At 61.8% G+C, this 20,989-nt stretch overlaps 2 protein-coding genes and 1 long non-coding RNA gene across 8 annotated transcripts; 1 reads left to right on the top strand and 2 right to left on the bottom strand.

Moving 5' to 3' along the window:
* The first annotated feature begins 572 nt into the window (after positions 1-572).
* GIGYF1 (GRB10 interacting GYF protein 1) lies at positions 573-15,347 on the top strand. Of its 4 annotated transcripts, none has more exons than XM_077996416.1 (26): positions 573-732; positions 6,116-6,242; positions 6,319-6,383; positions 6,526-6,631; positions 6,723-6,852; positions 6,950-7,045; positions 7,217-7,328; positions 7,427-7,535; positions 7,786-7,826; positions 8,010-8,180; positions 8,396-8,649; positions 8,749-8,854; positions 9,349-9,486; positions 9,685-9,782; positions 9,973-10,144; positions 10,251-10,417; positions 10,530-10,630; positions 10,710-10,841; positions 10,939-11,039; positions 11,222-11,304; positions 11,409-11,549; positions 11,623-11,844; positions 12,076-12,263; positions 12,370-12,530; positions 12,617-12,780; positions 12,859-15,347. In XM_077996416.1, exons 4-26 carry the CDS (start codon positions 6,597-6,599, stop codon positions 13,162-13,164), a joined length of 3,228 nt encoding a protein of 1,075 aa, XP_077852542.1. In that variant the 5' UTR covers positions 573-732; positions 6,116-6,242; positions 6,319-6,383; positions 6,526-6,596; the 3' UTR covers positions 13,165-15,347. The 4 variants fall into 4 exon arrangements, with proteins under 4 accessions (XP_077852542.1, XP_077852545.1, XP_077852544.1 ...); XM_077996419.1 differs by lacking the exon at positions 573-732 and having other exon boundaries at positions 6,103-6,242; positions 12,079-12,263; positions 12,859-12,988; positions 13,081-15,347; XM_077996418.1 differs by lacking the exon at positions 573-732 and having other exon boundaries at positions 6,103-6,242; positions 12,859-12,988; positions 13,081-15,347.
* LOC144339730 (uncharacterized) lies at positions 8,180-9,182 on the bottom strand. The gene is made up of 3 exons (XR_013415087.1): positions 9,067-9,182; positions 8,524-8,586; positions 8,180-8,417 (listed from the first exon to the last, which is right to left on the bottom strand). It is a non-coding gene; the product is annotated as an uncharacterized LOC144339730 (long non-coding RNA).
* A 337-nt stretch (positions 15,348-15,684) lies between the features above and the next one.
* GNB2 (G protein subunit beta 2) lies at positions 15,685-20,953 on the bottom strand. 3 transcript variants are annotated; one of them, XM_077996420.1, is made up of 10 exons: positions 19,370-20,953; positions 18,510-18,655; positions 18,268-18,306; positions 18,044-18,150; positions 17,433-17,496; positions 17,188-17,350; positions 17,030-17,096; positions 16,549-16,750; positions 16,240-16,456; positions 15,685-16,158 (listed from the first exon to the last, which is right to left on the bottom strand). In XM_077996420.1, the coding sequence occupies exons 2-10, from the start codon at positions 18,564-18,566 to the stop codon at positions 16,052-16,054; spliced, it is 1,023 nt and encodes a 340-aa protein (XP_077852546.1). In that variant the 5' UTR covers positions 18,567-18,655; positions 19,370-20,953; the 3' UTR covers positions 15,685-16,051. The 3 variants fall into 3 exon arrangements, with proteins under 3 accessions (XP_077852546.1, XP_014989965.1, XP_077852547.1); XM_015134479.3 differs by having other exon boundaries at positions 20,890-20,953; XM_077996421.1 differs by having other exon boundaries at positions 18,510-19,280; positions 20,321-20,808.
* Between the last annotated feature and the right edge of the window lie 36 nt (positions 20,954-20,989).

Raw genomic sequence — 20,989 nt, 5'->3', positions numbered from 1 at the left:
CGAGGCACGAGAATCACTTGAACCCGGGAGGTGGAGGTTGCAGTGAGCTGAGATCGCGCCACTGCACTCCAACCTGGGCGACAGAGCCACACGCTGTCTCAATAATTAAATAAATAATAAGAAAAAAAAATAAAAGAGGCTCTTGAGAGTCAACTCATCTGCCTGAGCCACTTATTTCACACATCCCAGGACGCCTGATGAAGGGTTCTGGATTTTATTGTCTCCTGTCATCCAGGTGGGCTTCCTGGAGGAAACTGGACCGCCAGGGAGGCCGCGGCCTCGGTTCCAAGGGTCGCGCGTCGCAGGGTCGGAGGAGGTGGGGGAGAAGGGGCCGCTCCGGGGCCGACCCCGCCCGCAGTTAGGGGCCCACGTCACGTGACCAGCCGGGCGCCCGGGTCACGTGCCGGGGCGGGAAGGTGGGGGCCGTCGGGGGCGACTGGCGTCCGGACAGCGGCGCGCGGGGCACGCGAGGAGCGCACGAGGAGAGGCGGCGCAGGCCGGAGCCGCGGAGGGAGGCGGCGGCGGCGGCGGCGGCGGAGGAGGGGGCGGCCCCGCGGCCCCGCGTCCGCGTCACGTGGTGCGAGGCGGGCAGCCATCTTGCTACAAACACAAACACAGAGGAGCGGCCGCCGCGGGAGCGCCAGCGTCCCCTCCCCCGTCGCCGCCGCCGTCCCCGGCCCCAGCCCGCCGCGCGCCGCCCACGCCCCGGACCGGACCCTTGCGCCGCCCGCGGTAAGCGCCCGGCGTTCCCGCGGCCCCCAGCTCACAGCCCGGCCCCGGGGCAGGCCCGCCCCCGACGCCGCGGCGGCCGCGCCGAGCCCGCGAGCTAGCGAAGCGCTGGAGCCAGCGCGCGGGCCGCCGACGAGGACCCTCCCCCGTCTCCTCCCCGAGGCCGCCGCCGCCGCCGCCCGGTGCGTCCGCCCGCCCTCCCGCCCGCTCCGGCCCCTCCCCGCCGCCGGGACCCTCCCCCAGAGCCGGCCAGCCTCGGGGAGGCCCCAGGAGGCCGGCGCCCGGCTTGGGGGGCGACCGCTCGACCCCCGCGCACCTGGCGCCCCTCCCTGAAGGGCACGCCGTCCTCCCGGGCCGGCCCGCCGCCTTCCACCCCCGCGCTCCTAACGGTCGCCCCCGGGCCTCTGCCAAGCCCTGCTGTGGGCCGCCTGGGGGCCCCCGACCCTAGCGTCCTAAGGTGTCCGGGCCCCGCGCTCCCCGGAGTTCTCCCCAGCGCGCCTTTGGGTTCCCCTCGGAAGGAGCTGGGCCTTGCAGTTCCCCAAGTCCAAGCTTTCCACGACTTTGGCCAACATGGAAGCCTTCTCCTCCACCCAGGCACCTCGCCTGAGTCCTCCTCACCTCCGTTTCCTTTCGCTCCGGCGATCTTAGTGCTGGGTCATTGGGGTCTCCTTCCCAGTTGCACAACCGCGGGAAACACCTTCCATAGTAGAGACTGCTTTCCCTCCCCGTCCCAGGCCAGGCCCTTCCCAGCTCATGACCCTCGGTGCAGCAGCTCCCTGGCCACAGCTCTCACACCTTGCCTTAAAAAAAAAAAATTTCCAAGTAACTTTTTAAGAGCCCCTTGTTTGTCTCCTCTGTTACACAGTCATTACTCGCTTTCCCGGTGAGACTCTAGGTCTGTTGTATCCTAGTGCCAGGAACTGGGAGATGCTACATAAAGACTTGTTAGTTGGATTGAATTTTTTTTTTTTTCCAATCACCCAAGCCTTACTTCCCTCTTGCCTTTCAAAGTGTTGTTCTGGAAGATCGTCAGCTTTCCCATCCTCTTTGCACTGCCCCTTCGAGTCCATATAGCAGTTTCGATTTAGAACCCCGCCAACCCCTGGCCTTTGGCATGGAAACACCATCGGTGGTACCAGTAAGGGTCTCTTCTTTGCTGTCGACATGGGGGATTTGGGGTTCTTTCTCCTTCCCATCTTTCCTGTGCCCTTTGCAGACTTAGGCTAGCCACCCTCCACCAGGCTAGCCAGCTCTAATCTGATTTTCTTAGATTGTAGGTCTTGGTACCCCAGCGGTCTTTCGTGTCATTGGGAAGGATTTGGGGGTAGACCTGGACTTGGTGTCCCTGCCATTGCCTGGGAACCAGGGGCCCTGAGGGTCCCATGGGGTGGTTAGTCAAGTGGACCATGTGCTTAAACTTATGAACTAGCTTGTTCTCCTGTTGGACACATCAGTCTTGTGTCCGTGATCTGATGCGTTAGCCCTAACTTTTACATGTGCTATTAGAATTTGGGAATTAAAAAAGAAAAATAGCCCACTATAGAGGAGAGAAGATGAGAGGAGGCGGCTAGATGAAGGAGGTTGAAAATCTAACAAATGTGAAATGGCTTCAAACTCACAGAGTAACGCTTGAGAGTTTGGGATGGTCATTACTGCCACCGTGCACACCTCCAGTATTGCATAGAGTGTCGAGGATGTCGGGGCACACTGTCGGAGCAGCTTCCTCCTTGTTTTCCCTGGCTGGAGCCCATGGCTGGGCAAGTGGGCAAAAGGGATCACAGGAGGTAAAGAGTGAAAATGCTTAAAAACTGTTAACTTGTAGGCAGTTGCCAAGCGGTGGTGTGATTTGTTGGGATGGCTCAGAGAGGAGAGAGCAGGGATAACTGACCAGCCGCCAGGAATGCGGGCTTGCATCTCTTCTTTAAGCCTCAGCGTCTTCATCCTACCACGCTTGGAGAATCTCCATCCTGAGAAAGGCCCAGGTCCCCTCCAGCAGGCCTGGGGCTGGGCGGTCGCTCCAGTGTTGGGGAACTGGGGACTCTGCTTCTGTTTAAGTGGCACTGTTCTGTGCCAAGGCACAGTGCTCCGTGTTGGAGCTAATTTTAGGGGTGATGGAGTGAGGAGATAATGTTCTTAGCTGAATGTGCACTGGAACCGCCTGTTCTCCGTCTTTTCCTTCTCCCTTGAGTTCTGAGCCCCAGAGAGCGGGCTCCCTTCCCGCGCCCTGGTGCCTGCTGGAGCACCCAGGCCCAGCATGTCCTCGCCCCTTGTTTCCGGCAGGGGGCAGTCTTTCAAAAGCATTGATTCAGATGCTGGGGGACTGAGGGTAGACAGGCCTGAGAAAGAGAAGGGGTGGGGAGGGGGCGAGGCTTGAGGGAAGGGCCAGGGCGGGGGACAGGCTGGAAGGGGCCTGTGAGGAGGAGACCCTGAGCTGAGAAAGCTCAGCCGGAAAAGCTGAGGCGGGCAGGTGGCGGTCCCCCATCCCCCCCGCCACCTCCTGCTCTTGTCTTCATTGGACAGGAATCAGATGCCTGGCTTTGAGAGCTTGCAATAGACAAACTTAGGCAGTTTTTCTTAAAAAAAAAAAAAAAAAAAAAAAAATCTGTTCTTTTCTCAAAGATTTCCTCCTGGCAGGATTTCAGATTTCCCTCGTGGGACAGTGTAATTAGGAAATGATATCCCTGCTGTTCAGAGAGGAGAGTGACCCAGCTTTGCACACACCTGGCTTCCCTTGCCTTCCCCTTGGCCCAGTAGACCCCCGAGGGCTCTGCCCGTGCTCGTGGCGCAGAGGAGGGCATCTCAGCACTGGCGTGCTTGGAATCTGGAGTCACATAGTTCTTGGCTGTGGGGATGCCCTGTGCACCCCCTGCCCAGTGGTGACAGCCCAGAATATCTCCAGACTTGGCCAGGAGCCCCCTGAGGAGCAGAGGGGCCCTGAGTCCAGAACCTGTTGGAGGGTGGGAGCCCCATGGTAGCCTGCAGCTGCGCCACTAGTTCTTTTAGTCCAAGGATGGGGCCAGGCACTACCAGCTTCCAGCACCAGACCCTGCTGTGGGGGCACCTAGAGAGTTAACCTCAGTCTCCTGGTTTCTTCCCAAGAAGGCAGGTGGCATGGGCTTTTTCCTGCTCTGGGCCTGCTCTCTCCCTTGTCTTGGTGTCGCTGTCCTCAGGCTGCATGAGCCACTCCCCCTTTTGTGTGCCCCTTGCAGCTAAGACACAGTCAGGATGGGGGACTCCAGCCGGAGGAACCCAGGAGAGCTGCCCTTGCTGCGCCTGGCAGGGGGCAGTGTGAGGCCATCACTTTAAGATTTTTTTTGTTTTGTTTTTTGAGACAGTCTTGCTCTGTTGCCCAGGCTGGAGTGTAGGGGCGCGATCTCGGCTCACTGCAACCTCCGCCTCCTGGGTTCAAGCGATTCTCCTGCCTCAGCCGCCCAAGTAGCTGGGATTACAGGCACCTACCACCAGGCCTGGCTAATTTTTGTATTTTTAGTAGAGAGTTTTGCGACGTTGGCCAGGCTGGTCTCAAACTCCTGACCTCAGGTGATCTTCCTGCCTCGGTCTCCCAAAGTGCTGGGTTTACAGGCATGAGCCACCACGCCTGGCCGCTTTTTCTTTTTAAAAAAATGTTTAGAATTGTTTCTGTAGAGTCATGGTCTTGTTCTGTTACTCAGGCTGGTCTCGGACTTCTCTCTTCAAGCCTCCCACAGTGCTGGGATTATAGGTATAAGCCATTGTGCTGGCCAGGTGGTGCCTTTTCTGTTCTGCCCTCTCCCACCCTCATGCCTGCAGGATGAGCTTCTGGCCTTCTAGAAGGAATGAACTGGAGGAGGCTCAAAACAGCCTCTCCTGAGGCTGATTTGAAGGAATGTGGGGTGTTTTTCTTGGAGTGGGGAAAACTTAGGTATGCGGTGGTTATCTCCAGATACCTTTTGTTCCCTAAAGCTTTTTTTAAAAAGTGATTATTGTGGTAAAATATACAACAAAATTTGGATACTTTAACTGTCTCTAACTGTGCTGTTCTGTGGCACTGAGTACACTCACATTGGTGTCTGGCCCTGACTACCAGCGGCCCCAGGATCTGCTCCTCAGTTGAAGCTCTGGGCCCTTCAGCAACAGTTCCCTGTCCCCTCAGCCCCTGGTGACTGCCCTTCTACCTTCCTCCCTCAGTGAGTGACTCCTCTAGAGACCTCATGAAAGAGAAGTAAGGTCTAACTCTCCTTTTTTGGCTGGTCTGTTTCACTTAGCATCATGTCCTCAAGTCTCATCCAGTCCCCAGATTGCTCTAGGAGGCCACCTGCAGTCAGCGACAGGCTGGTGGCTTTGCGTGGCGTGGAGCACACCACCACCGGAGCATCCACCCGAGGCTGAGGAGGGAGAGGCCCCAGGGGAGGCCACCCTGGCCCTGGGTTGCCTCTGAGCCCTGTGGTTCCCCCTGGGGTGCTGGGACTCTGAGCAGGCCTCGGCATGTCATGGGCTGCTGGCTCAGCTGGGGCTGATGGCCTTTCCCCCTTAGCACCCTGGTGGAACCCCCTTCCTCTTCTTTCCCAGACTGTGGCGTCCTGGAGTTGATGGGAGCTGCAGCACCAAGCCGGGCCAGCCTCCCTCCCAGCCAGTGACAACAGCTCTGCAGCGCCTGGACCCCGCCCACCCGCCTGAGTCCTCTGCCCGGGTCCCCAGGGATGCGCCTCCTCCTGAGAGTCCCCTCCATCGTCCCTTAGAGGAACAGGCTGCCGCTGCACCCCCACCAGCCTCCATTGCCCTGACCTTATTTCCACCTGATGGTGCCAGAGGCTGCTTCCCAGCCGGTATCCTGAGATCCTCGTTCCCTTGGTGGCTTGGTTGTTTCAGCCTCCGTTCTTGATTGGGGGGCGGTGGTCTGGGTGTGATTCCTGTGGGGGAAACCAGCCCGAGGTGCCTTGGCTCAGGCTTGCCTGGAGCCTCGTCATGTACCCGTCTGTGGCCCTAGAATCACCTCCTGCTCCTTTTCACTGGGTTTCTCCCCAGACCAAGCCCCTGGATTTGAGCTTCTGAGCAGCCAACTGTGATTTTTTTCATAAAGGAAAGAATTTTGCTCCTAGATTTATTTCTAATCCTTCTCTCCGTAACTGACCTTTTCTCCGTAAGCTATTTGTGGCTCTAGTGAGTTTTTGCTTGCTTGCTTGTTTTTGTTTTATCTTTGCCCTGAACATCCATCCTGGCCTCGGCTGCCTCCCTCCCTGAGTTCTGCGCTGCACCTCCTGTCTCAGCCTCCCAGAGAGGGTGGTGAGGGTGCTGATGCCCAGAGATACCACCCGGCGAATGGACCTCTCCCGTCATGCAGGGCAGGGCAGGGCTGCCAGCAGAGCCTTGTCCTGAACCCTATCTCCTCCCCCCTGCTCTCCTTAAGGGTCTTTCCCAGATGTGAAGGTCGCTCCCAGGCTCTACTGAGGCCAGACCTATTCCCAGTGGCTTGGGGACCCTCGTTCACTCCAGCACCAGCCCCTGCCCTCCTGCTTCCTGGGCCAGGCTGCCAGGTGAGCCCTGGGCCGAGGGAGGTTGCCCCACGGAGGCCGGAAGGACTCGAGCTTCCCATCTCCTCGCCTCCCCCAGGTCTTTCACCGTCTGGACTCATCTCTGGGTAACTCATGGTGTGAGTGGCCACGTGGCTGGCTCAGGTGAGTCCTTTTAGACCCCAGGTGACCCACCAGCTAGTCCGGGGCGCATTGCCATGCCTACCAGGATGTACCCCGGGGTGTCCTCCCTGCACTTGAAAGGTGTCCTTCATGTGCTGTTCTCCATGGCCCCGTTCCCCCACAGGTGTTTGGAGAGTGAACGCCAGGTCCCCTCCTCCCCACCCCCGGCCTCTCAGAAACACGCCCAGCCCCACGATGGCAGCAGAGACACTCAACTTTGGGCCTGAGTGGTGAGTCACATGTGCCTCGGCTGCCGTGGAGATTCGGGAAAGCACAGTCAGGCTGCCCTGACCTGTCGTCTTCTCTCTGTGTCGTGTCCAGGCTCAGGGCCCTGTCTGGGGGCGGCAGCGTGGCCTCCCCACCTCCATCCCCTGCCATGCCCAAATACAAGCTGGCTGATTACCGCTATGGGCGAGAGGAGATGCTGGCCCTCTACGTCAAGGAGAACAAGGTGGGTGCGTGGACGAGGGTTGTTGGCGGCGGTGGTCTCTGCCCATGGAGGGGATCTGGCAGCATGTGGTGTCTTGGCTGTCCCACCCCACCGCCAGGTCCCAGAAGAGCTGCAGGACAAGGAGTTTGCCGCGGTGCTGCAGGACGAGCCACTGCAGCCCCTGGCCCTGGAGCCGCTGACTGAGGAGGAACAGGTGGGGCCAGGCCAGGAGCTGAGGCTGCGGGGGCCCGGGAGGGGTGGCCGTGAGTCGGGCTAGGAGGAGAGGGGCCAGTGCTGGGGAGATAGGCCGGGAGGGTGCTGTGGGGTGGGAGTGGGGGTGGTCAGGTACCTGGGTCCTCACTCCCGCCCCTGGCTCCCTCCTCAGAGAAACTTCTCCCTGTCAGTGAACAGCGTGGCTGTGCTGAGGCTGATGGGGAAAGGGGCTGGCCCCCCCCTGACTGGCACCTCCCGAGGCAGGGGCAGCACGCGGAGCCGAGGTAGAGGGGTGATGGCGTGTCCCGGGGGCAGGCAGATCAGGGCCCCTGACTTTGAGGACGTGCAGCAGGTTTCAGTGTGCATCTGGCCTCTTATCTAGGCCGTGGCCGCGGTGACAGCTGCTTTTACCAAAGAAGCATCGAAGAAGGTGATGGGGCCTTTGGACGAAGCCCCCGGGAGATCCAGCGCAGCCAGAGCTGGGATGACAGGTGGGGCCAGGAGGGGGTGTGGCATAGAGCAGGGCAGGCCAGGGAGGGAGGCCTGGTTCCTGTTGCTAGAGGGTAACAGAGGCCTACCAGATAAGCCCTGTCAGAGATCCCTGTTCTCCTGACCCCTGGTTTCCTCTGTCCCCTCCCTCCCTCCACTGCCTCAGGGCACAGTGGACAAGGCATGGGGCGGTCGCAAAGGGTGGGTGGGGAGGCTATACTGTTTTTGACCCACACGTTTCCCCTCCTGCAGAGGCGACAGGCGGTTTGAGAAGTCAGCAAGGCGGGATGGAGGTACGAGGTTGCTGAGGGCGGCGGCCGGGGCAGCGGGGAGGATCAAGATGGGTGGCCCAGTCTGAGGGTGTTTATTTCAGAGGTGCTGGGGGCAGGAGGGCCTGGAGCTGGCTCCCCACGTTTCCTGAGGGTCCAGGTACCACGCTGCCTTTCTGATAACTGCCCCTCTCTTCCATCTCCCAGCACGATGTGGGTTTGAGGAGGGAGGGGCTGGCCCAAGGAAGGAGCATGCCCGCTCAGACAGCGAGAACTGGCGCTCCTTACGGGAGGAGCAGGAGGAGGAGGAGGAGGGCAGCTGGAGGCTTGGGGCAGGGCCCCGGCGAGATGGCGACCGCTGGCGCTCCGCCAGCCCTGGTGAGATTGGGGCCCAGTAGCATTGGTGAGGGCAGTGGGGAGCAGGAACTGTCATGAGAGGGTGGGCTCCTTTAGCCCCTGGGAGGTAGCAGAGGCTGGCTGGTGTGGGAGTGGCTGGGACAGCAGCCCTGGAGGTGCTCCATGAGCTGCAGCAGAGAGGGCTGCCAGCTTTGCTTGGGTACCCACTCTTCTTCTCCCTGACTTTTCCTGCGCAGATGGCGGTCCCCGCTCTGCTGGCTGGCGGGAACATGGGGAACGGAGGCGCAAGTTTGAATTTGATTTGCGAGGGGATCGAGGCGGGTGTGGTGAAGAGGAGGGGCGGGGAGGGGGAGGCAGCTCTCACCTGCGGCGGTGCCGAGTGCCTGACGGCTTTGAGGAGGACAAGGATGGGCTCCCAGAGTGGTGCCTGGACGATGAGGATGAAGAAATGGGCACCTTTGATGCCTCTGGGGCCTTCTTGCCTCTCAAGGTATCTGCGAGGAGGTGAGGGTGGGAACCTGCCCTGCTGGGGTCCTCTTCCTCCTCACCCACCCAGCTGTTCTCTGCCCCCGACCCCTGCCCCATGCAGAAGGGCCCCAAGGAGCCCATTCCTGAGGAGCAGGAGCTGGACTTCCAAGGGCTGGAGGAGGAGGAGGAGCCTTCCGAAGGGCTAGAGGAGGAAGGGCCTGAGGCGGGTGAGCCTGTGAGGTGCCCAGCGGGCCTGGGGCCGGGCCAGACTGGCATGGGGGTTCTTTGCCAGGCTGGGCACTTGCTGCCCACCTACGTGTAGGATCAGGCTACTTAGAAGTGGAAGAAGAGTGTTGAGAGGTGGGGAGGAACCAGGGGTTAGCAGAGCCATGTCTTCAAGGCAGTGTACCAGATAGAAATCAGGCATAATCAGAATGACCTTTGAAAGTCCCTTGAAGAAACTGCAGAACCTGGGGTGAAGTCTGCGGGGTTGTATGGTGTTGTGCAGTGTTGATATGTTCCTGCTGCGTCTGGCACATGGAGGCAAGGGTCAGGGCACCGCATTCCCGCTCCACCATTAGTTGAGTTGACCCAAGTGAAGTGGTGGACTTGGCCCGGGGGAGGGTGACCCGTGGGTCCAGCCACACACTCAAGGGCTTGTGCTCACTCGCATGGCAGGCCCAGCCCTTGGTTCTGAATTCTGGCCGTCTTCCTCTTCTAGGTGGGAAGGAGCTGACCCCACTGCCTCCTCAGGAGGAGAAGTCCAGCTCCCCGTCCCCACTACCCACCCTGGGCCCACTCTGGGGGACAAACGGGGATGGGGACGAAGCTGCGGAGAAGGAGCCCCCAGTGGCCGAAGGTAGGAAGGGAGGATGACCTACCTCCCGGGTGCCCTGGGGCTGTGAGAGAAAGTGGTCCCCTCTTGTGGGGGTGGGCACACAGGGCATTCACATTGAGGAGCCATGGCAAGAGCTCAGTGTTCTGGAGTGAGGGTGGGCGGAGGCTATCTTGTCTCCTTGCCGCCCTCCCTTCCACCTCCTGTCCTCATGCCTTCCAGATGATATTCGGGGGATCCAGCTGAGTCCTGGGGTGGGCTCCCCTGCTGGCCCACCTGGAGATCTGGAGGATGATGAAGGCTTAAAGCACCTGCAGCAGGTGTGGGGGCCTGAGAAAGTGGGAGGGACCCTTCACACTTCTCCTGACCACCTGACCTGCTTGGCCCTGGCCCCGGCCCCAGCTCAAGCTCCATCCCCATCCCAAGCTCCATCCCCATCCCAAGCTCCATCCCCATCCTGATGGTGCTGAGATTGGCAGCTGAGACTTTCTTCTCTTCCTGGGCTTCCAGGAGGCGGAGAAGCTGGTGGCTTCCCTGCAGGACAGCTCCTTGGAGGAGGAGCAGTTCACAGCTGCCATGCAGACCCAGGGCCTACGCCATTCTGCAGCCGCCACTGCCCTCCCGCTCAGCCATGGAGCTGCCCGGAAGTGGTTCTACAAGGATCCGCAGGGCGAGATCCAAGGTACTTGTGTGGGATGGGAGGGCTGCTCAGGGCCATTCTGGTTCAGGGTGTCTCTGGCCTACCCTGTGACCACAGTGGTTCTCCTGCTCCCTTGCTCCCTGTCCAGGCCCCTTCACGACACAGGAGATGGCAGAGTGGTTCCAGGCTGGCTACTTCTCCATGTCACTGCTGGTGAAGCGGGGCTGTGATGAGGGCTTCCAGCCTCTAGGCGAGGTGATCAAGATGTGGGGCCGTGTGCCCTTCGCCCCAGGGCCCTCACCACCCCCACTGCTGGTGAGCCGCCTCTCCCCTGCATGGAGGGACAGGGTGTAAGGGGTGTGGGCAGGAGTCCAGCAGAGTCCCCTCTTCGCTGCTGCGGGCACTGGCCGAACTCTCACCCGAGCAGGGAAACATGGACCAGGAGCGGCTGAAGAAGCAGCAGGAGCTGGCCGCGGCTGCCTTGTACCAGCAGCTGCAGCACCAGCAGTTTCTTCAGCTGGTCAGCAGGTATGGGGGGCCTGGGGTGGGTTGGGAGAAGGCCTGGAGCTGGCTCTGTGGCCCACCACCTCCACTGTCCCATTTGCAGCCGCCAGCTCCCACAATGCGCGCTTCGAGAAAAGGCAGCTCTGGGGGACCTGACGCCGCCGCCGCAGCAGCAGCAGCAGCAGCAGCAGCTCACGGCATTCCTGCAGCAGCTCCAGGCGCTCAAACCCCCCAGGTGCGTGGCGCATGCTAGCCCTCAGGATACAGGGTAGGGAACGGGGGCAGACCAGAGATGGATTTGGGGTCCTGAGAATCCACGATTTGCTCCTCAGAGGCGGGGACCAGAACCTGCTCCCGACGATGAGCCGGTCCTTGTCGGTGCCGGATTCGGGCCGCCTCTGGGATGTACATACCTCAGCCTCATCACAGTCAGGTGTGTGGCCTGCTTGGCCCCCACCCCCAAGGCAGTCTCCGGGTGAACTGGGGTCTGGGGTCTGCTCCCCACCCTTGCACCCCTCGTTGCCATTCTGGCTGGGGAGCCCACTGCTGCGGCTGGACTGGATCAGTGGGCCCAAGTGCCCACCTGCAGCTGCCTCTGCCCCCTGCCCCCTGCAGGTGGTGAGGCCAGTCTTTGGGACATACCAATTAACTCTTCGACTCAGGGTCCAATTCTAGAACAACTCCAGCTGCAACATAAAGTGAGTAGGCATCCTGGGGCTGAGGCCCTGGGAATGAAGGGGGGGACCAAGGCAGGCCCCAAGCTGTCCCCTGCAGCTCTCCCCTGATCAGCCACTGGTCTCAGTTCCAGGAGCGCAGAGAAGTGGAGCTCAGGGCGAAGCGGGAGGAAGAGGAACGCAAGCGCCGGGAGGAGAAGCGCCGCCAGCAGCAGCAGGAGGAGCAGAAGCGGCGGCAAGAAGAGGAAGAGCTGTTTCGGCGCAAGCAGGTGGGTGCTCCCGAGCCTCAGCTGGCTGGGGAGAGAGCCCTCGTCAGGTCCCCTCACTGTGTCCCCCTCTTAGGTACGGCAGCAGGAGCTGTTGCTGAAGTTGCTACAGCAGCAGCAGCAGGCAGTCCCCGTGCCCCCCGCGCCCAGCTCCCCGCCCCCACTCTGGGCTGGCCTGGCCAAGCAGGGGCTGTCCATGAAGACACTCCTGGAGTTGCAGCTGGAGGGCGAGCGGCAGCTGCACAAACAGCCCCCACCTCGGGAGCCAGCTCGGGCCCAGGCCCCCAACCACCGAGTGGTGAGCAGGCCAGGAACCTCCCAGGACCCCCCCATGCGGTTACCAGGGTGGCATAGGGAGGGGGATCACTAAGCCCAGACTTGTGCAGCCCAAACCCCAGCCCCTCCTGTGATGGCAACAGCTCTTGTGGCCCTCGCCTCACCCCTCTCCCTTTGCCACCTAAACAAGCCTCCCTGTCTGCTTTTCTGGGGTGCCTTTCTTTGAGCCACTCTGATCTTCTGCCATCTGTAGCAGCTTGGGGGCCTGGGCACTGCCCCCCTGAACCAGTGGGTGTCTGAGGCTGGGCCGCTGTGGGGCGGGCCAGACAAGAGTGGGGGCGGAAGCAGCAGCCTGGGGCTCTGGGAGGACACCCCCAAGAGCGGCGGGAGCCTGGTCCGCGGCCTCGGCCTGAAGAACAGCCGGAGCAGCCCATCTCTCAGGTGGGCGTGGCAACTGGAGGCTTGGGGTGGCCCTGGGAGGGAAGGTGGCAGACTCTCCCGCCCCCCGCCAGCTGATTTCCGACCCTGACTCACCCACCCCCTTCAGTGACTCGTACAGCCACCTATCAGGTCGGCCCATTCGCAAAAAGACGGAGGAAGAAGAGAAGCTGCTGAAGCTGCTGCAGGGCATCCCCAGGCCCCAGGATGGCTTCACCCAGTGGTGTGAGCAGATGCTGCACACACTGAGCGCCACAGGCAGCCTGGACGGTGCGTGAGCGGCTCCCAGGAAGTGGGCGGGGCCTGGGGCTCCAGACCTGGCCAGGGGGCCCTGACAGCCCTTGCTCATCCTGCAGTGCCCATGGCTGTAGCGATCCTCAAGGAGGTGGAATCCCCCTATGATGTCCACGATTATATCCGTTCCTGCTTGGGGGACACGCTGGAAGCCAAAGAATTTGCCAAACAATTCCTGGAGCGGAGGGCCAAGCAGAAAGCCAGCCAACAACGGCAGCAGCAGCAGGTGAGGCACCCGGCACCAGTAGCTGGGGTGGGCTTGCCGGGCACTTCTTGACCTTCACCCTCCTCTCCGTTGCCTTAGGAGGCGTGGCTGAGCAGCGGCTCCCTGCAGACGGCCTTCCAGGCCAACCACAGCACCAAACTCGGCCCCGGGGAGGGCAGCAAGGCCAAGAGGCGGGCACTGATGCTGCACTCAGACCCCAGCATCCTGGGTGAGCTGGGCTGGGGCAGGAGCGGGACTTCCTTGGCACAGGGCAGGAGGAGCCCAGGAGAGAGCTCAGACCCAGCTTCTCCCCGGCTTCAGGGTACTCCCTGCACGGATCTTCTGGTGAGATCGAGAGCGTGGATGACTACTGACCAGCCCGGACCCCCAGCCCCTGGGCTGTAGGCCAGGGTGGCTGCGGCGGCATGGACCGAGGGTCCCAGCCTGCAGGCTCCCCGCAGGGAGCAGAGGAGGAGGCAGGGGCGGGGTCCCCAGCACTTGTTACAAACACACGATGCACCTTAACTCACCCACCACGAGGCACTTTACAGACTGGGGGAGGGGGTTTTCTTTTTATTTTTTTTTTTTAATTTTAAACGACTTTGAAGAAAAGTTAGGAGAGGCAAAAATATTGTTAAAAACTAGACTCTAAACACCCCTTCCCGCTGTGAGGATAGTGGGTGTGACGATGGAAGGTCCACAGAGGATTTTTTTTTTGTTTTTTTAAGAAAAAAGATGAAAAATGAAAAAAAAATGGTTAGGAGGCTGAAAGAAAAAACACACTGTTATTTTGGGGCAGTGGGGACACAGGCCCCGTGGACCTGTCCTGCCTGGCCCCCAAGGCCACACTTACCCCCCCGGAAGGTGGGCCATGGGGTAACTGGAGGCTGAGGGCCAGCAGTTTGCACAGGAGGCCTGTCTGAGCCCCGCCCACTGGACCCGCTATGAGCAGCTCCTTTCGCCAGGGCTGGCTGAGGTGTCCGGGGTGGGGCCAAAGTAGCCCCTTGGCTTCGCTGCTTTGGGGGACAGTTGCACAAATTGGAAGAGCTGCCCCAGCTCTCTGGCTGCCATCCTGTGCTGGCCGAGTAGATGGGAGGGGCCAGGCTGTGCCAACCTCTCTGGCTGGCAGGGTGGGGCAGCAGGACTCTGACTCTGGCCTTGGTGAGGGGCGTCCTCCACCGCTGCCATTTTGGGGGACACCCTGGGTTTGAACCTGAAAGCCCCAGCTCTCTGCCTTGCCACGTGAATGTATTCTTTGGGCCGTAAGCCCCCACCTCACCCCTGCCTGGCTCCTGCCTCACCTCTGTGAGCGGCGGGGGTGGATGATTGCTCCGGAGGCTGCAGAGAGAAGGCTGAGCTGTTTCTCCCGTGAAGGGGGCAGGAGGAGGGGCCTCAAAGGCAAGGAGTGGGTGGCTTTGGGCTTAGGGTTGCAGTGGAGGGACTGCCACCTGGGGCCCCAGCCTGCAGCCAGCTTGTGAGGTATGGACCACCCAGCTCTGCACCTGACCCTTCTGCCGACCAAATGGGAGAGGAGCAGGAGGTCTCCCGGGTCTGATATGATGCGCTTTTTACCGTTGGGTAAGGTTGGGGTGAAGAGAAGCGTGCGGCTCCTGGGTCAGGGGAAGCTGCCCCTTCTATTGCTCACCCACTTCTTATTCCCAGTCCCCTACTTGGGTTCGTCTCCACCCATTTTGGGTTTTGTAAGTTTTGTCTTTTGGGTTTCTCATCCAGCTCCTCCCATTGACCTCATTGCTCAGAGTGCAGTATTAGGGCAAGGCTCCGCCACTGCCTCCCTCCATGAATGTATTTCTCCCTCCTGCCCTGGGGACGTGGGGAGTGGCCCCTTTCTTTCCCCATCTAGCCCCAGAAAGATGGTGTTTGGTTTTTTGTTGTTAGGGTTTTTTTGTTTTTTTTTTTTTTTTGCACCAAAGTGGCAACTAGGTCAGTGTTGGGGGATCAAGCTGGCCTCGGGGTGGGGGGCCCCCACCTGCTTCTCCCTGGTTCCCACAGTGTTAGCGTCCCTGAAAAGACAATATTCTCTCTAAAGCAATAAGGGGTGACGGGCCGGGGGGAGTGTTTGCTGCTGCTGGCCCCCAGCTCCCCTTCCCTCTCGCCAGGTGTGGGGGAGACTCCTGTTGTGACTGAATGTAACCCCCCCACCCCTGCCGCAGCCAATGCAGGGGAAGGGGGACACTTTTCCTGTCTCTTCCTGCCCCTTCTCCCCAGCTAAAGAGACTTTGGATTTAGGGGGCCCATGAGCCTGGAGAGGCCTTAACCCTGTGAGGAAGTATAGGGGGAGCCCTCTCCCACCCCCATCCCTTTCTGAGAGTGGTCAATGTTTACAAGCCCCTGAGCCCCCCTGCCCAGGGACTCAGACCCTGTTGCTGTCCTTCCCCCGGCCCCGGTCTTCCTGGGCCCTCGCTGCTCCCCTGCCCTTCCTGGGGTTGGGGTGGGTGCAGGGGTCGCCGTGTTCCCTGTCTGCCTTGTACCCACAATCTCCCGCCCCCTCTCCACCCTGTGTGACTTCCCTCTTTACCTGCTCCTGTAAATACTCCCTTCTCCCAATAAAACTTGGTGTGTGTTCTCCCGTTCCGCCTCCGCTGCTCGTTATCTGGGGAGAGCCATGGGGATGAGTGGCTCTGCGCAGAGTTGGGAACTAGGAGCTCCGAGCAGGGTCCGCCTGGTCAGGCTGGCTCTGGTCAGCAGCCTGATGGGGGAGACCACGGCGGGGGGCTGCTTATCCAACAACCTCTGGATGGAAGGCTTTGGGCTGGGGTTTCGGCTTTGCTCTGAGGGAGAGTGCAGACCCTGTCCCCAGCCCCAGCTGCCTGGTGGGCCCCATACCCTCCCCACCACCCACACCGCCAGCAGCCCTCAGGCAGCAAAGTTCAGAAACAAGGACACAGCAAGGGCAGAGACCAGGTACAGAGTTGGAATTGGCTCCTTTATGGAAAAACTGAAAATATAATAAAAATTAAAATAAAACCAGTTTTAAAAAAGCCAGCTCCTGGGGTTTCCACCTCCTGCCTCTGGGCCTCCAGAGGGGTGAGGCCCCAACCCCAGGGCAGCAGAAGGATGAGGGCCTCCTGCCCCTCCTTCTCCCCCATTCCATCCCCTTTTTATCTCCACAGTGGGGGCCCCGGGAGGAACCAAACCTGGGTGGGAGGGCAGGGACCCAAGGCCCCGTGGCCCAGGGAAGGGGGCTGGGAGTGCGCCCAGCCCCTCAGCCCTGGCCTGTAGTGTGGGCGTGGGCAGGGCCCCTCCCGGCCTGGGCCCAGCAGGGGTGGGGCCGTTAGTTCCAGATCTTGAGGAAGGAGTCCCAGGAGCCAGTGGCCACAGCCATGCCATCGTCGGTGACCCCAAGGCAGCTCACACGGTTGTCGTGGCCAGCGAGGACCCCTGTGAGGAAGGGAGAAGTCAGAACCCATTTGGCCTAGGCTCCAGGTCCCCACCCGCCCAGCCTGGGCCCCCAGCTCTCACCTGCACGGTCGCCCTTCATGGCATCCCAGATGTTGCAGTTGAAGTCGTCGTAGCCAGCGAGCAGCAGCCGGCCGCTGCGCGAGAAGGCAACAGAGGTGATGCCACAGATGATGTTGTCATGGGAGTACATGAGGAGCTCCTGATCGGCCCGCAGGTCGAAGAGGCGGCACGTGGCGTCATCAGAGCCGGTGGTGAAGGCATAGCCGTTGGGGAAGAACTGCAGGACACGGGACCGGGATGGGGTGAGGGCGAGGGGCAGGGCCAGAAGCCTGGTGGAGAGGGCCTGGCCCAACTCGCCCCAGAACTCACAGCCACCGCATTGATGTCGGATTCGTGGCCGATGAAGGTCTGTCGGCACATGGAATCCCGTACGTCCCACAGCTTGATAGAAGCATCACAGGCGCCTGACACAAACGTGCGGCCATCGGGAGCCAGGGACAGGGACATCACATCCCCACTGTGTCCAGCAAAACCCACTGTCTGCTGGCCTGTCTCAATGTCCCACAGGGCACTGGAGAGGTGACAGGAAGAAGGAAAAGATAAGAGACGGGGCAAAGAACAGAGTCCCTGCCCTCCCCTCCCCACCACGTGAGCCCAACCCTGTGAAAGGGTTCAGGGAGGTTCTTGTCAGAGCCTTAGGTGGGAAAGGGATGCATCCCTCCCTGACCCCCTTAGTGCCCACCAGGAGAGAGAGACTACAGTGCACGCTGCGTGCTGAGCACTGGGACAGTGGCCCCTGAGGCAGGAAGTGTGAGTTCGCCCAGACTGTTCAGCCCTGGCAGAGCCTCACCAGGTGGTATCCCCAGAGCTGGTGATGATTTGGTTGTCATCCAGGAAGCGGCAGCACGACAGGTACCCTGGGGAAGGAGCTGGTCAGCCAGGTCTCCACACGGAGGGCAGTGCACCTCCCGACCCCAAAAAGGGTGCTAGCCGGGCCAGGCCCCTCACCAGTGTGGCCAGGCAGCTCCCGGCTGACCCTGACGTTGCCCTCGCGGGTCTTGAGGCTGTAGATGGAGCAGATGTTGTCCAGCCCCCCACAGGCCACAAAGTTCCCTGAGGGCGCATAGGCACAGGTCATGACCCAGGAGGAGCGCAGCGGGATGGCGTGAACCTGTGGAGCAGAGGCAGCGCCAGGGTCAGAGCCAGTCAGGGCCCTGTGACCCTGCCCCACCCCCCAGCCCGCACCACCCTACCTTGTTGGTGGTGTAGCTGTCCCAGATGATGAGCTTCCCATCCTGGGAGGCGCTGACCAGCAGCCTGGTGGGGAATGGTGCAGGGAGAGCAGAAGGATGCCATGAAAGCAAGACACACCCCCTTCCCATTGGGTAGGAGAAGGTAGGGTCTCTGTTGTCCAGGCTGGAGTGCAGTGGCACCATCACAGCTCACTGCAGCCTGGAATTCCTAGGCTCAAGTGATCCTCCCATCTCAGCTTCCCCCACATAGCTGGGACTACAAGGCGAGCACCACCACACCCGGCTCATTTTTCAATTTTTAGTAGAGACAGGGTCTCACTATGTTGCCCAGGCTGGTCTCAAAACTCCTGAGCTCAAGTGATCCTGCCCTGGCCTCCCCACATGCTGGGATTACAGGTATGAGCCACCTGAGAGACAGTCTCCAGCTGCAGCCCACAAGTTCTCACCAGCATGGTCCTGCCTGTCCAGGTCTGGCGGGCATGTCTGGGAGTCACCTTATTTCCAGACATACTCTGGGTATTCTGGTGGCCTACTCACCCCACCAGATCGGAGGCTGCTCCCACAGCCTGCTAGAAAGTCGGCCCACAGCGCCAGCCCACACACACACACACCTTGAGTCGGTCCCCCAGTGCATGGCATAGATCTTTGCCAGGTGCCCACGGAGGGTCCTCCGGGTCCTCATCTGGATTCTCCCCACTGGGTCCAGCCCAGCTGTGATCTGGAGGTAGAGACAGAATGGGCTCAGGGAGGCCCAGGTAGCAGGACTGCAGTGAGCAGCGGCCTCCGATCCTTGCCCTCCAACCCCAGTCACCTCCTGACCACCAAGTGCCCTCACCTGGGTCAGTGTTGAGTCCCCACATGCTTTTCGGGCATCCTATAGGGAATGGCAGAGCCAAAGAGATGCAAGAGACGGTAGGATGGGTAGGAGAGGGCGAGAAGACAGGAGTGGACAAAATCAGATTCTGAGCCACTAAGGAGCCCTCCCTCCCCCTTCCCCCACCAACACCCTCACCCAGCCCGGTCCAGGGCACCGGGAGGTGTACACACCTCCCGGCCCATACCGCACCAGGCCCTCACCCGGATCTGGTTCCGGAGCTGCTCGGCCTCCTGTCTCAGTTGCTCCAGCTCACTCATGGCGCCGGGCCCGTGGGGCGGGGTTGGGGGCGGCTGGGGGCCGCGGGACGGGGGCTGGGGGAGGCAGCTCCTGGCCGCTGGCCCGAGGCCTGGGGGATGCAGGGCTGACGTCAGGCCCGAGGCCGCCGGGGAAGTGGGGGGAAAGGCGGGGTTGCAGCACGGCCCGGAAGGGGTAAGCAAGGGGAGGGGGGAGGGGCGGCGGCACAACCAGGGTCTCCGGCAACCGAGACGTCGCCGAGTAAGAGCCGACTTCCCCAATCTTCCTCCCGCCCCCCGGAAACGGAGCGGGAAGTGCAAGAGGAAGCGCAGGGGAAACCCCTCCCTCGGACACAGCCCGGGCGGGACACCCGCGGCAGGAACTGGGGGGGGGGGGTGTCCCTTCGAAAACAGACCTGGCGTCTGCCCCAGCCCGCACCGGCACCGCCCCCCAAGCACCTAATTTTAAAAGGGGAGGTGCCTCTTGAAATTCACCCCACAAGGCGCACACCCTCCACACACACCCCCAGCTTCGACGGTGGCGGGTGGGGGGGAGCGACCAGAGGGGGAAGCTAGGCTGTTCGTGGGGTTGCCTAGGCAACCGTCACCCGGACCGAGAGCACCTCATTGGTGAAATGCCCCCACCCTAGCCCCGTTGCCAAGGCAACCGCATCCACGGCTGAGACCTGTAGGGTGGGTGACCCCACCCCCGGCCCCATCGCCCCCGCCCGACCCAGGCTCCCGCCCCTCCCCAGAACCGGCCCGGGTGGCTGTTTACAGGATTTGGGAAAAGCCGATTGGGAGCTAATAGGTTCTGGACAGCTCACCCCGGATAATCCCTGCTCCGGCTGCGCCCCATTAGCCGTCCGCCGCGGGTGGGGGTGACAACGGCGGGGAAGGCAGCCCCGAGCCGCTGCTCCCTCCAGCGCAGAGACCGCCCGCCCCGCCGCGCCCGCAGAAAGCCCGTGGGAGCCGCTCTCGAGTAATTACGGCTCCGCAACGAGGTCCCCGGCCCCGAGGCGCGGAGCTGCTCTCTCCCAGGCGCGGGCGGGAGGCCCCAGGCGGCCTGGCCCCGGCGCCCTGGACACCTGGGGGGCCCAGCCAGCGGGCTCGCGCCCGGGCCCCAGAGGCTTGGCTGGCTCCGCTCCGGGCGCCTGAGTCCTTCCCCACCCGCGGGACACCTGTGCGATCCGGCCGTACACACTGCACTCGGCCGACCCAGGCGTCCCCCACCCAGCTCCCACTTCCCCCAGGCACAGGGCGTTCCTATTCCCCACTGACATTTCCCCTCCTTGTAAGTTCAGCTTTCTACGCCAGTGCCAGGGGGTGACCCTCAAAATCGGGGTGTGGGGGGCGCAGGCAGAACTCCTTACTTCACCCAACCCCCAGGCCCGCACAAAGCCTCTTCCAGCTACTAGCAGCCCAGGCCTGGCGGCACCACCGGAGGCCCAGGGCAGAAGGAAGCAGGGCTGGAGAAAGAAACTGGGGGCGGGGGCGACGCTCTCAGCCCTCGGTCCCCATCACCCCGCAGGGCCCTCAGCAGCCCCCAGATTCCAGGGATATAGCAGCCAGGGTCCCATAGAGAAATGGGGGTGCCACCGCCTCCGCAGGTCTGGCGGGGCCCAGGAGAGGTGACGGGAGGGTCCCTGGATCTCGCAGCTGGAAGGCGCGGGCTGGTGCGGCGCTGCGAAGCGCAGTGGGCCTGGCCCTCCAGCCCCCACGACCTCCATTTTGCCCAAAAGAAAGCTGGGCGGGGGGCGGGTGCCTGGGAGCTGGGCTTCGGGTGGGGATCTGTAAAGGGAATAGGGCGCCGAGGGCTCCGGTTTCGGGGAGTGGGGCCAGAAACCACGAGCAGAACCCAAATCGGGGGTAGGGTGGAGACTAAAGGAAGGGTGGCGCGCGGCCTTGCCTGCTTCTCCCCGATTTTGGGGTTGTGCAAGGCGAGGGCCGGCAGGGGTGCGACAGTGGAGGACACGAGGGGTGCTCCCCAGGGGCAGGCGGGAGGGTGGCGGTGGGGAAAGGGGGCGGGGCGGGGCCTAGAGGAAGCCCCGAATTTAGCCCCCCAACTTCCAAGGGAGCAAGAGGCAGTCGGGGCTGGGCTGGGGTCTGGGGTCGGGCAAAAACTTCGCTGATGGTGCGGGGAAGTGCACACACCGTGGGGGGCGAGGGTCCCCCCCAGTTCCCCTTCCGGGTTTGGGAGCGACGGGGCCAGATAGGAAGGGAGGGGAGGTCTGGGGAGTTACGTCCGCTCCCAGGAGGCCAGCCCGGGGAGACCGAAGGAAGAGAGGTTCCCCTGCGGGAAATTGGGGCTGGGGGGCGCGAGGACTCCTTTTGCCAGCGGAGGTACCTGTGGCGGTGGGACTCTGCGGCGGGGTCGCTGGCGGCGCGCGGGCGGCGCTGTCTTCCTCCGCGGCGGAGGCGGCGGCGGCGCGGATGGATTTCCTCAG

Source organism: Macaca mulatta, chromosome 3 (genome assembly GCF_049350105.2).
Source record: "Macaca mulatta isolate MMU2019108-1 chromosome 3, T2T-MMU8v2.0, whole genome shotgun sequence".
In the NCBI taxonomy this organism is placed as follows: domain Eukaryota; kingdom Metazoa; phylum Chordata; class Mammalia; order Primates; family Cercopithecidae; genus Macaca; species Macaca mulatta.
Note: the sequence above shows the minus strand (reverse complement) of the source record. Positions and strands in the feature narration are given on the sequence as shown.